The 13,691-nt window shown below is 46.9% G+C and overlaps 1 protein-coding gene across 1 annotated transcript; it reads left to right on the forward strand.

The window, feature by feature from the left end:
* Positions 1 to 984: 984 nt before the first annotated feature.
* Positions 985 to 13,346, forward strand: LPAR2 (lysophosphatidic acid receptor 2). Its single transcript, XM_033136460.1, has 2 exons — positions 985 to 1,736; positions 11,292 to 13,346. The coding sequence occupies exons 1-2, from the start codon at positions 1,004 to 1,006 to the stop codon at positions 11,591 to 11,593; spliced, it is 1,035 nt and encodes a 344-aa protein (XP_032992351.1). The 5' UTR covers positions 985 to 1,003; the 3' UTR covers positions 11,594 to 13,346.
* Positions 13,347 to 13,691: the final 345 nt, after the last annotated feature.

Below are 13,691 nucleotides of genomic sequence, written 5' to 3' on the forward strand. Positions count from 1 at the left end.
CTTCAGTGGCTGCGGCGCATTTCCTGGGCACCAGATAGAATAGTTCTGGGGAACAGGAAACTCAGCCTTCCCTCCCCAATTGGGTGCCCTCTGGATGTTTTGGACGGCAACATCCATCAGGCTCAGCCAGCACTATGCTGGGTCGGATCGGAATTGTAGCACAAAACATCTGGTGGGCTGCAGGGATTTTTTTGAAGGGGGGGACAATAGATTAAGGTATTTGCCTCTCTGTTGGTTGATTTGCGTGGGGGTTGTGTTGCGGTTCATTGCGCACAAGGGTGGAGCTTACATGAGTCCACTCTGCCTGCTCTGCCCCCTCCCCCTCCTGTTCTGCTTCTTCCCCCTTTTCCAGCCACTTTGAGGTCACAGCAATGCAGTCGTGCACGATCACACGTGCTTTGAATGCACACAAAATGGTCGTTGCCTGTACTTTTCTTTTTCTCCTCTTAAAAAAAAATCAAGCATGTGAGAAGGGGAATTGGAGAAAGATGAAAGTATGCAGTAAACAATGAATGAAGCAACTGCAGGGGTTGCCAACATGTCACCCGGGGGGGTGGAGGTTGGGGCTGGGTGCCCACCAGTACCTTTGATGGTGCTGCTACCTGGCCTCGCTGGCCGTTTTCCTCCTTTGCCTCAGCACCCCAGGGCTTCCCCAGGCCACTTCCAGTTGCCTCAGGAGGAGGAGGAGGCGGCGGGAGGCGCCATTTTCTGTTTTGCCTCAAGTGGCAAAATGTCTTGGGCCAACGCTGCTGGCAGCCATACAATACACAAGTTTATCTTGAATGATCCAGGCCCTGTGGTGACAACCAGATTGGGGGAATTCAGTTTGTGCTTATCTTGGGGATGAGAAACTAGAGAGCAATTTGTGCCTCAGATGAGCAGGAAATGTTATGCCAGCTTGCCCTGCCTCCCTGCCCTCTCTCCAAGGTTAAAGGCACACTGAACAGAAGACTTGTTTTCTTTCTGTTTCTCCCCCTACCACAGGGACTGACGATTTGAAAAGATGACCAGGTGCTACTACAACGAGACCATTGAGTTCTTCTACAACAACAGTGGCAAGGAGCTGTCCCGAGTGTGGAGGAACAAGGATGTTCTGGTGGTTGTTCTGGGCCTGACCGTCAGCATCATTGTGCTTCTCACCAACCTGCTGGTCATTACAGCCATTGCCATCAACAAGCGCTTCCACTATCCAATCTATTACCTGCTGGGGAATCTGGCTGCTGCCGACCTCTTTGCCGGCATTGCTTATTTGTTCCTGATGTTCCACACGGGACCCAACACAGCCCAGCTTTCTCTCAAGACTTGGTTTGTCAGGCAGAGCCTCCTGGATACCAGCCTGACGGCCTCTGTGGTCAACCTCCTGGCCATTGCAGTGGAGCGACACCAGACAGTGTTCACCATGCAGCTCCACAGCAAGATGTCCAACCAGCGAGTCATAATCCTCATTGTCTGCATCTGGCTAACAGCTCTGCTGCTTGGCCTCATCCCCTCGTACGGCTGGCACTGCCTGTGTAGCCTGAAGGACTGCTCAAGGATGGCTCCGCTCTACAGCCGAAGGTACTTGACCTTTTGGGCCATCTCCAACCTCTTCATCTTCCTCATCATGGTGGTTGTTTACACTCACATTTTCATCTACGTCAAGAGGAAGATGGCTCGCATGTCCAGGCACACCAGCTTCCATCCGCGCTACAGGGAGACCATGATCAATCTCATCAAGACAGTTATCATTATCCTCAGTAAGTAAATGTCTCATCAGACCTCCAGTTTTTTTGTAGTCAAGAATTTCTTTCTGGGAAAGATGCGGATGCGGACTCCTGGCTTCTGCTGACACCTTCCTTGGCTATGGATTGGTAGGCATCCCTTGTTGCTGGCTGTTTGAAGTGCCAGCTTCAAGGAACGAAAATGAATGGAGGACATCTCTGTTCTCGACAGAGATTATGCTTGGTCTGTTGGTCACAATCTCAACATATAATGCACCAGGTTGATCCTTTGGTGGGTCTATCCCAAGGATTGCCTTCTGATGGCCCATAAACTAGAAATGGGAGATGATCCCCGTTCAAATCTGGATTCCACTATAAAATTGCTAGGTGGCTTCAGGGAAGCCACCCTTTGAACCCCCTCATCTCCAAACCAAACCAAGGCACTGTGCCTTTAGCAGATTATGTCAAGGTAGTCACTCATGCCAAATTGTCACGTAGATTATCTGAAACAAGCCTCAGGGAACCTCTGGCTTGTGCACACCCAGGGGTTTATTTTGCAAAGCAACTCAGACATTTTGTCAGCCAAAATACACTTCTGTCCCCTAGACCACTGTCTTGGAATGTACAGCAATCCTGAGAATATAAACATAAATTTCTTATCTGTTTTTATCCATTTTGCAGTCTCCCTTTGAAATCTATAGTTTAACCCTATGATAGTTTATAACGGTGGTTACTGGGGGTTTGCACTAAAAATTGTACTAGTCCACACTGTTCTTTTTCTTCCCCTACCCGGCCTACCAGTGTGGTGTAGTGGTTAAGAGCAGTGGACTCATAATCTGGGGAACCGGGTTCGCGTCTCCACTCCTCCACATGCAGCTGCTGGGTGACCTTGGGCTAGTCACACTTCTCTGAAGTCTCTCAGCCCCACTCGCCTCACAGAGTGTTTGTTGTGGGGGAGGATGGGAAAAGGAGATTGTTAGCCGCTTTGAGACTCCTTCGGGTAGTGATAAAGTGGGATATCAAATCCAAATTATTATTATTCTACCCACACACCCTTATTTTAGTTTTCTGTGGGCTTAAATGGTGGTGGAAGAGCTTACTTCTGTAATTCTTCCCTGCCAGGAGGTAATTCTTACTCCCCACAGGCAACTAACTGGTTTGATAATTTCAAGACTGACTTCCAGAAGGTGTACATTATGCCATGCTAGATCTTCCCATGTGTCTGCATGCATACTCCTGGGGTGATCAAGGTCTTACTTATTTTCATCTCTCTTTAACCTTTTGATCTTCAAAAGAGTATTGATGGCCCTCCACAAAGTGTGCATGGAGTATCCCACTGGACTTTGGTTGAGTTTGTGCTCTCCTCTTTCCAGGTTTATCCTTTTAGTGATCAGCTGCTGGCTGTGTTTCTCCAAATGATTCTCCAAGATGACCAGCTCACAGGGCTACTGAAGTGTGCAGTGGCTGGCTGCTGCTCTCTCCAATGCCTGGGCTAAGAAGTAAAGTGGGATCCATGCCATCCATTGATTAAGTGTGTGCAGGGGCCATGTTGCATCAGAGTTGGGTCCCCAGCTGCTGTTGGACTACAACTCCCATTATCCCTAGCTAGCAGGAAGCATCTGTGGTGATGTGGGCTTTTGAATTAGTGACTTTCAAGACATAAAGCCAAGTTAGCATTTATCGAAAGAGCCAGCTACTATGATTCACCCCAGAAGTGGCTAAGCTTTTTCTTTTTTTCTTTCTTTTTGGTGGGGTGGTGCACACGATATTTGACTTTGCCCAAAGGAAGCATCCCTGCCTCAGCTGAGATGGGCTGGAATTGAGCCAGGCCTTGGCAGGGTTGCACCAGAGAAGTCTGCCAAAGCTTGGCCCCCCGAGGGCTTGGAAGGAGCCAGGAGAACACCGTCAGGCCCCCTCCTGTGCGGATGAGGCATCTTGGCTGTGTGTTGGCGCATGTGGATGTGTGACAGGATCTCCTTGAGGTCTTGGAGTGGCCAGATGATGATGACCTGAGGAATGTATCACAGGACCAGAGGGGAAATGAATTTCATTCTTCACGCAGAATAGCTTTTCCTCCGAGGATAAAGTTTTAGGAAGCGGATAGCCAAACTGATTCTTTAAGAATATTGGCTTTAGCAGCTTCCCCCTTAGAATACTTAAGGGTGTCCTCAGGCCTGGCTCCAGGTTTGGGATGAACCAAGCTGCGGTGCTGTGTCCGGCTGTACATTGGGAGCAGAGCCAGCCTTGTTCCTGGTGGTGCCAGCCAGTCCAGTGGGCCCCACCCCTCCTTCTCTCCAAATGAGCCTCATTGACGACGGCGGCAGGAGCTGCATGCCGAGCTGGTTTTTGCGCCGCCAGACGGAGTGGTGGTCCCAGATCTTCATTCAGTTCTTTGCTCCTATTGCTGCTTTAGAGTGAGGGTGGCCAAAGGGTGGGGGAGGGGCCCCAGGACTTTTAAAAACTAGGCTGCCGGAGCCAAAATGAGCAGCTAAACAGGAGGGGAAGTGGGAAGTTCAAATATTCAAGCAATGCAAAAGTTGTATTATGTTAGTTACGTGATGTCCAGGCCCCTGGAACTGGGGATAGTCATCGGATTTAGTGCCATCAGTGTATAGTAATCCCACAACTTACACAAGGGTTACGTTCTGGGGATCACAACCAAAGCCAAAATCAAAACCCACTGGGTCAAGGGCAGGTGGGATTGCCAAAGTCATTTTTCTCAAAGGTCTGCCCTTAGGGTTTGTTGTTGTTGTTGTTTTGCCGCACACATAAAGCTGAGTGAGCACAAGTTACATGTGTGTAATTTTCAGCCTTATTGTAAAGTAAAAAGGTAAAGGACCCCTGGATGGTTAATTCCAGTAAAAGGCGACTATGAGGTGTGGCGCTCATCTCAGTTTCAGGCCGAGGGAGCCAATGTTTGTCCACAGACATCTTTCCAGGTCATGTGGCCAGCAGGACTAAACCACTTCTGGTGCAACGGAACACCATGATGGAAACCAGAGCACACAGAAATGCTGTTTACCTTCCCACTGCAATGGTACCTATTTATCTACTTGCACTAGTGTGCTTTCGAACTGTTACAGGTAGGTAGCCATGTTGGTCTGCCATAGCCGAAACAAAATAAAAAATAAAAAATTCCTTCCAGTAGCACCTTAAAGACCAACTAAGTTCGTTCTTGGTATGAGCTTTTGTGTGCATGAACACTTCTTCAGATACACTGAAACAGAAGTCACCAGACCCTTATATATAGTGAGAGGGTGGTGGAAATGGGTCATTGGCTGATAGGTGAGGTAAACCTGTTGACGACTGTTAATGACTGCAATTGGCGTTGCAGGAAAAAGCAAGGGGTGAGATGGCTAAAAATAGCTTTGTCATGTATAATGAGATAAGAATCCAATGTCTCTATTCAGACCAGGTCTCTCCATGGTTTTAAGTTTGGTGATAAGTTGCAATTCAGCAACTTCCCTTTCCAGTCTATTTCTGAAATTCCTTTGTAATAAGACAGCTACTTTGAGGCATTCTGTACTTTGAGACGTTCTACTTTGAGACATTCTAAACAAGATCTCAAAGTAGCTGTCCTATTACAAAGGAATTTCAGATGGCAAACCTGGACTACTTGCTACAAGCCACAATACCTGTCAAATTGCAGGTGCAAAGAATCCCAGTTTTATAGGCAGTTTAAAAAGGTGTACAAACACAGTCCAACTGCTTTCTAAACTGTATAGGGTTTCCAATCTATCATTTTTACTTTTCTTCCTCTGTGCCATCTCTGTGAACTGTACACAGTGGGCCAGACTATTTCCAGAACAAAACATTGCTGCAAATAAAAGTAAATGGGAAAGGTTTTTTTGGGGGGGGGTTGGGTAGATGAGGTTTTTTTTGTTTTTATTCAAAACAAAGCAAGGCTCTTTTCATTTTTCAGTTCATTTTTAAAATAAACACCCCCCCCCCTTAGATTTTGATGTTTTGGTTTCACACGTTGACCCCCCCCCCACCCGTGCTTTCTGGACCCTTTCCCCAGGGAATAGCTCAGCAGGGTCCTCAGGAAGACAGCAAATGGAGATGGACAAGCTCTGCTCTGAGCCAGAGGGCCACTGCTGCTTGTTCCTGTCAAATTGGTACTTGTGACGGATGTTTCTCCTCCTCAGAACAGTAGAAGGGGAAGTAAATTGAGGTGTGTCTCAATGAGTGCTCTGAATTCACATAGGGCATGTGGGTGCCAGATCCAGGGCTTCCACATTGGGGGGGACGGGGACATTTTGACTGGTGGGTGGAATGCAGGCCTGGCCGTTACTCTACCACAGGCTTCCTCAAACTTGGCCCTCCAGATGTCTTTGGCCTACAACTCCCATGATCCCTAGCTAGCAGGACCAGTGGTCAGGGATGATGGGAATTGTAGTCTCAAAACATCTGGAGCGCCGAGTTTTGTTTTGTTTTTTAACAAGAATTTATTGGTTTTCCACATCAAGACAAATACAAATACAATAGAGAAAAAACAACAACAAATACAACAAGAAAAACATAAATAAAAGAAAATACATACCTACACTGGAACACCAACACTGCATACATTTAATTAAAATCTTATTTCAAATCTAATTAAGGGGACCTCCCCCGTTCTCTCCTCTGCTTCCAATTCTAATTTACTTTAATAACTTTCTATCATTTTCAACAATTCATTCACCTAAATTCATAATCTTCATCTCTGAAATTTAAGTAAATTAACATCAAAATATCAAAATATAACTTCTTAATATAAATCTTAACTTCTTATAGCCTTATCTATCTCTTATTCCACTAAAACTGCTGCTGGTATTTCTAATTCAAACCTTATATAATATTAAACTATCCTTCTTTAAAAACAGTCCAAGTATCTCTTCTCTAATCCAAATCAAAAATTTTAACACTCTGACTTCGGGGTACCATGATAAGCCATCCTGATTACACATCTAAAAATTTTCACCCTACCCCTCTTCTTACCATTTTCCCTCCCCACCTCGGAATCACCCACCAGACTTCCCTCCACCTCTTTCCAAAACCATTGTCCAGAATGTCCTCTTTCCCCTTGTATCTAAAGGCCAGAGCCTTGTCCACAGGCATCCTTGCAGAGCTCTTCAGGAAATATAATGTGTTGCCATCCGGCATCTCCATTTCAAACTTCCAGTCAACTTCTAATTGTAAATCCCAAGATTGTTGTTCCTTCATTTCTGGGCTCCCACCCCAGAAATCGGATATAATATGTCTAAATTCAACCCTGGGCCTCTCACACCAACAGGGTTTTTCTTCTTCTTGGAGTTGCATAGTCACTGTGTCTTGTTCTTCAGATATTTCCTCAAGTTCCCTAGCAAGGTTCTCCTCCAATTCAACAAAGTTCTCAGAAACCTTTCCAATTCCAAAAAACTTTTCGTCAACATTCTGATTCAGCAGTTCTAATTTCTGGTTTAAAAGTTCTAGTTTCAAAAGAATTATCCTTTGTCCTTGGGTCATTCCCGGATCTAAAGTCATTTTAAAAGCGAAACCAAAAATGGCAGAAGTAGGCAGGAAATAACAAAGTTCAGTACTTTTCCATCTTTAAACACAAGTTTCAGCCACCATTTCCCCCTAATCAGGGTGCAAAAATTATATTCCACCAACTTTAAGAAGAAATACTTCAAAAGTCTCAATCCTCCCCTAACAGGGGTTTAGCAGATCGTACTTGTCAAAGAAACTTCAATAGACACATTGTATCAGCCAAGTGCAGCCGCAGCCAGATACATTGTCATTTCCTTCCAATTCGGCAGGGAGAGGAACGGGCTTCCTTTTGACATTCCTCCCCAAAAGCCAATTAAAAATTTTTTTAGTCCAATTAAACTCCGTACTTACAGCTTACGGGGTTCTTCTTTTTGCTTCAATTTAGGTAAGAACGATACGCTCATCGCCGGCGGCAGCCGCCACTTCGCTTCCCCGGCTGGGGCATAGCCTCCACAGCCCCGCGCCGTTGCCCTTTCACTCCTGCACCCCTTTTACAAGGGGAACCGGAGAAAGGGTCGACACAATGGGGCCAGCTGGAGAGCCCACGCCGTGGGACGCTCGACCCACGGTTTAACGGAGCCCGCTGTGTGGTAGCGGAGCTCCTAACCCCCGGGGAAGCCAGGGTCGTCTCGCTGCCGAGACAACCCTCGACCGTCGGCAATGGCGCCCTCTCCGGAAGTCGCTGGAGCGCCGAGTTTGAGGAAGCCTGCTCTACGGGAAAACTGCCCTTTAGAACGTGCCCCAGAACGTGCCCCCATAGCAATGGAGGAGGAGGCATCCCATGGCAAATCCAGCAGGGAAAGTGTTCCTAGAAGATAGAAAGCGCGAAAGTACTCCTGCCTCATCGTCACTATTTCAGTGCTGTTGTTTCTCCCCTTGCCTTGGATCCTGGATCCTAAGCCCTTTAAGTGGGGGACATGGTCCTTCAATCTGCTTGCCTAGCTTCATGGGTGGGTGGGTGGGTGGAGAAATTCAGTTTGCCTCCATGATAGCTGTTTTCTGTCTTTGAGAGACTCTACACCAGTCTCTCCCAGCCCAGTGTCCTGCTGATGGGAGTTGTAGCGCAAAGCGGCTGGCACACTGGGTTGGGAATGGCTGCTCTACACACATCCTTTCTGCAGTAGAGGCTGCAAAGAAGAGGCCAGAAGTCTCCACTTCCATTTTCAGTTCCATTATGTCCAAACTGTCAACCATTGTTAATTTTATCTATGGTTTATTAAAGCCAGCTGCTTCATAAACCAAGGTCTGACACTGTCTTGCTTCAGTAAACCATTTTTAAGATTAACCTTTTTTAACAGGTTTCTTGATGGATAGTAACTAGCAGGTTGCACTTTCTACTGTATAGGAATAGTCATGGGACCGGCTTACAGGGTCACATGTCACTGCTGCTAAAGGTGCGTGAATAAAGGCCAAAGTTCTTGGGATTCTCTCAAACCAATAAAACTCTCTGTGATGTTCTACCAGTGAAAAGAGTCCCTTCTCTAGAGGGTTTTTTTTTGGGGGGGGGGGTTGTTATGTATGGTGTAATCCTACCTGCCTGGGTTTGTATGAGCCTTTAAGATACCCCATGCAGCTGGGAATTTCACAAAGGAAGGATGATCTTGACCTTTCATAAAACCTTTTGCTGGATGACAGTAGTTTGTGCACTGCTTTAAGCAGACTTCTAGTAAATACACTTCATAATCAGAGTTAAAAATATTAAAGGGGTCAGTATTCTGACTGCTAAAGTTTTACAGTTGCCATAGTTACAAAAATTCTGTGTTTTTATTTGTTTTGGAAGCATTACTTGGTGTGGGTGACTTGTTGAAATTAGCATTTTCCAAAAGCTGAAATGGGGCTGGAGAAATCAGGTTCAGCTGGCGAGCCTGATCCCGAGCTCCCTAAACAGACCACAAGGATGACATGAGGGTCACAGGCCTCCCTTGCTGTTTGCCTTCCAGCACAAGTGGATCCTGCAAGAGTATGTTTCAGTGCAGAGTGCTGCCCTTAGGGTTCCAGCTAGCCATGCCCTTGTCAGGATCCGTATGCCTTTCCCCCCAGTTGCTTCTGTCCTCCAGCCATCGGTCAGCTTTTCTTTACCTCTCAGCATGCTCGCTGGCCCTCGCTAAGCTCTGCTGTCAACCCAGGCTCAGTCTTCATGGGGTAGTTTCTCCCCTTAATTTTTGTTTTGTTTTGGTATTTCTGGAGACCTGGCGGCTTCCCCCAACTTGTAGATACTTCCCATGTTTATAGCTTGGGGCTGTCACCAGTTGAAACTCATTTGAGAAATTGTCTTAAGAGTCATTTAGCCAGTTGACACCACAGTTATGTACTTGGTGCCTAGAAAATTATTGGTTTAGATCCCAAGGGTCCTGAGGAAGCATTTGTGTGAGAGAGATTCAGTGCAGATAACATGTTCTAGAGCGGGAATGTGCTTGTTATTGTGCACCCCGTATGCTCCATGGAGTGTGTGGGCTGACCCTCTTTGGGATCCCTCCTTTGTTCCAAAGGAGAATCAGTTTGGTACCCAAGCTGCAGCACAGCTTGACTTAATCCGATATGCAGGTGTTGATGGATGGGGCTCTCTTGCCCTTGACTTTGGCGTGCGTCTACCTGCTTTCTGCAACAGCTGTATCCGCCTGCCTCTGGCATGACCAGAATTTCAGAAAAGCCCAAGGTTGGGTTTTGCTAAGCTCTTAGGCTCCTGTGTGCTGTGCTATCCTAAACAGTCAGCCAGAGGCTACTCTCTAGTTGTGCAGCAGTGGCTTTGGAAATGAAGGACCCTTGGATGAGTTCTGCTGGGGAAGCTGAGTGGCCGGGGGGGGGGGCTGAAGCAAGAGGGGAGGCTTGAAGAGTGAGCGGCCGGATGATGGCTTGAGGGGGGAGGACCACCAATTACTTGGTAATGAGCTCCAGCTGAGAACAGGGTGGGGTCCCGTAATAAACCTCGATTTGAGTAGAAAAAGAATCACCAGGGAGGCGTGCATGGATATTTTTCAGGCACACTTATTTGTATTTAGAGGAGCAGGGCAGGTTGTGGTTTTGAGGGATGGTGATGCTTATTTTCATGGGTCAAAAAGTTTCCCGGCTGTGTTCTACTTTTGTGGAGGCACAAGATCCAGGTTTGAACATGTTTTCCCCTGGTCAGTTGGCAACCTGAGGATAAGGGCTGCAACTTTGCGGACCCTATTTTTGAGATAGATTCAACACTAAATATATACTGTATAAAAAAGTAGTGCAAAAACACCTCTTGATAAAGGCCATGAAAGTCTGATAGGCATGAGAAGAGATCGAGAATTCTAGTGTTTTCCTCTTAAAGTTTACCCAGCAGCTGTCTGGGATCACCAGGTGATGAGAAGAAGACAAGGCAATTGCAGATTTTCATAATGATGTAGATGAGGGGATTTCTGCAGGTTTTGTCATTTTGAAGCATATTTACTCCACTTGTAAGATGAAAAGGCTCCCAGAATGACTTACAAAGGTCAGTAGTCAGGCAGCCCCCACAAAATACATGACACATAAGGAAAAAGGGATGGGGAGAGGAGCAAAAATGGAAGTTTAAGTAGCAGTTCTTTTAAAAGTTACAGTTCTTATTAGAACCAGCTGGGATGGAAATTGTTCATGTAGCCTAGTATGTTCTAACTTTTTAATTCTGAATTTTAAATTGTAACCTGCCCTGGGACCTGCTGGTGAAGGGCAGGTAGTAATAATAATAATAATAATAATAATAATAATAATAATAATAATAATAATAATGGAACAGCCATGGCTAGGCATCAGTTGAGAGCGAGAAATGGCCAGAGGTCCTGGCAGCAGAGCTGATGGGGTCGCCCTGTGCCCTTTCTCTGTGCTGAACTCAGATGGAATGACTGCTGCAAGAATCTTGTTCTTAACTGGGGAATACCACGTAGCGTAGGGTGTCTCTTCCTGCTGCTTTCAGAGCAGTGTGGGAGCACCAGTGTGTGCTCATCCACCACGCAAGCATTTTCCACATTTTTCAAAAAAAGTGCTGAGCATATCAAATAAGTGTCCTGTCCCTTGGAGCGAGGAGGCCTCTGATCTCTTCCAAATTCTAAAGAGATTCCTCTCTCCTGATCTTAGGTGCCTTTGTTATCTGCTGGACCCCTGGACAGGTGGTGCTCCTGTTGGACGGCCTTGGCTGTGAAACGTGTGACGTGTTATCGGTGGAGAAATATGTCCTGCTTCTGGCTGAAATAAATTCACTCATTAATGCCGTCGTCTACTCCTACCGGGACAATGAGATGCGCAGCACTTTCCGGAAGATTCTCTGCTTTGCCTGTCACAGGATGCCAAAGTACTCGCCTGCGTCGGTCAAGTCCAGCACCACAGAGCACAGGATATTGCCTCAGAATGGACATCCAGTGATGGACTCCACACTCTAATCTGCCATTTTCAGGCTCCTTCATGCTGGTTGTCTGAAGCCAACTTTTGGTAATCGATGGGAGACCAGCCTGTCTTGAGGCCAGAGACCGTGGCTGCAGTGCAACTGCGGGAAGCGCTGTGACCAGCCAGGGTCTGTAGGAGACATTGTTGTACCTGTGGATGAGGGCAGCCATCTTGGTTTGTAGCACCAAAGTGTGACAATGTGCGCCACCCCCACCCCCCGACAGATGATGCTGTACTGTGACTGTAGAGACCACATATCTGGGGTGCAGTGACTGTTCACAGAGCCAAGGAATGAATCAGCACACTTGCTTCGCATAACACCTTGAAAGGCACCTTAAAAATGCTGCTGTGTTAAGAACCTGTTCAAAACTGGTTTGCACCACAGCTTCTTCCTTCCCAGGCTAACAAGCAAGTTTCCCTCTGTCTGTTAACACCGGGGTGGGGGTGGGTGGGGGTGGCTCTTAAGACAGACTTGTTTTTCTAGTTCTTTTAAGCACACAAATGTTTGGACAGTCTTTGAAAAATGGTGGAATGAAACCCCAGGGATACCTGCCTTTCTGTTCTTGTACAGTGCTGTTTTAAGCAAGCTGTACTGGGGGGGGGGGATCTCCTGCCATGTCAAGGTGCTTGTCTAGAATGTTTCTATGTAGGGTGAAGAACTTTCTGTCCCCAGCCTGTTCAGTATTACTGCCTTCTTGGCACGGCCATTCTAGGACTGAGACACAAAAGCCTACTACATGTCTTCTGCTACTGCACAAAACTCCCCAATAATCTGTTACAACCTCTACCACCCACTGCGTTTTATGCTCTTGGAAATTCCAGGTCAAGATGGCCCAGTTGCCAGCTCTCCTTCTGGCAACACCCACAGTAACAATTAGGTTGAATTAACGGTCCCGTTCTATCTAGGAACTGACATTGCAGCAGCAATAGGCAAGAATTAAGCATGCCAAAAGCAATTATTCTTTTCTCTTTTCTTGAAGGTTGATGCTTAGAGGTGGAGTTTGGCAGCTTAGCTGAAGCTCGGATAGTGTGGTGCCCTCCTGGTGTTGTGGGGCTACAGCTCCCATCATCCCTGCCCATTGCCCATGCTAACTGGGGATGGTGGGATTTGTAGTCTCACAACTGGAAGGTCCTGTGTTGGCCACCCACCAGCTGATGACTGTGAATAGTTTAGCTTGCTAAGTATCATATTCTTCTGCCCAGGCTTTGTTTGCTCCCACAACTCATTTGCTGTAGGAAATGGACCCCCTGCATTGTTGAAACAGGCACGATGCCCAGTTAGAGGGCTGGTTCCATCGTGAGGTGTTGTCTGTGTGAAATGCCCTTGTCCCCCCCCCCCACACAGGCTTGGCCTTGAGTTGCTTTAGAGTCACTGGGTGAAGAGTCAGTCAGCAGGATTGCTCCTGTGCCTCGAATAATTGCATAGCAGGCAGAAGTTTGGTGTCTGAACTCAGTCCACCCCCTCAGGGAGATTACGATGCTAACTGTGCTTCAGCTCTCCTTCTTCTTCTTCCAGATGTGCACAGTTGAACCCAGGTGTCCCAAAGCCAGCAGCATTCACTCTTCTGAGTTGGCCCATCAACATGCAAAAATATGAGTTGGAAGAACCTGTGCTTCTTTTCTACTGTGTAAATTTCACAATATGCCATGCACACACACCCCCAAACACCTTCTCTGGGAAACTGTGAAGGGCTTTTTAATATATCATATATGCCAAGAATAAAATAATGTGTTGGTAGACTGACAAAAGTGACTGGAATAATATGGTTAGCCTGCACTGATGCGAAGGTGTCCTTTTCCCTTCTGCTCATGTTGCCACCCAAGCAGGGGAAGGGGGGAAACTGGCCTCTCCTCCTGCCTTTGGTAGCCCCCTGACCTGCACCTATCAGCTGGTGGCACTTTTCATGGCATAGAGGTAAGACTGTTCCCTGTCAGTGTCTGCAGAAGAGACTGCTGCTAAAGGCACAGGATCAGCCCTCACTCCAAAGGGCCGTTGTGCAAGGCAGCAAGCGCCTTACTCTGGAAGGTTGTGACTGGAAGAAGCTCTTCAGAGCGGGCAGAGAATGTCATGGGCTCCACCATTCATTCTCACCA

This window comes from Lacerta agilis, chromosome 2 (assembly GCF_009819535.1).
Source record: "Lacerta agilis isolate rLacAgi1 chromosome 2, rLacAgi1.pri, whole genome shotgun sequence".
Classification (NCBI taxonomy): Eukaryota; Metazoa; Chordata; class Lepidosauria; order Squamata; family Lacertidae; genus Lacerta; species Lacerta agilis.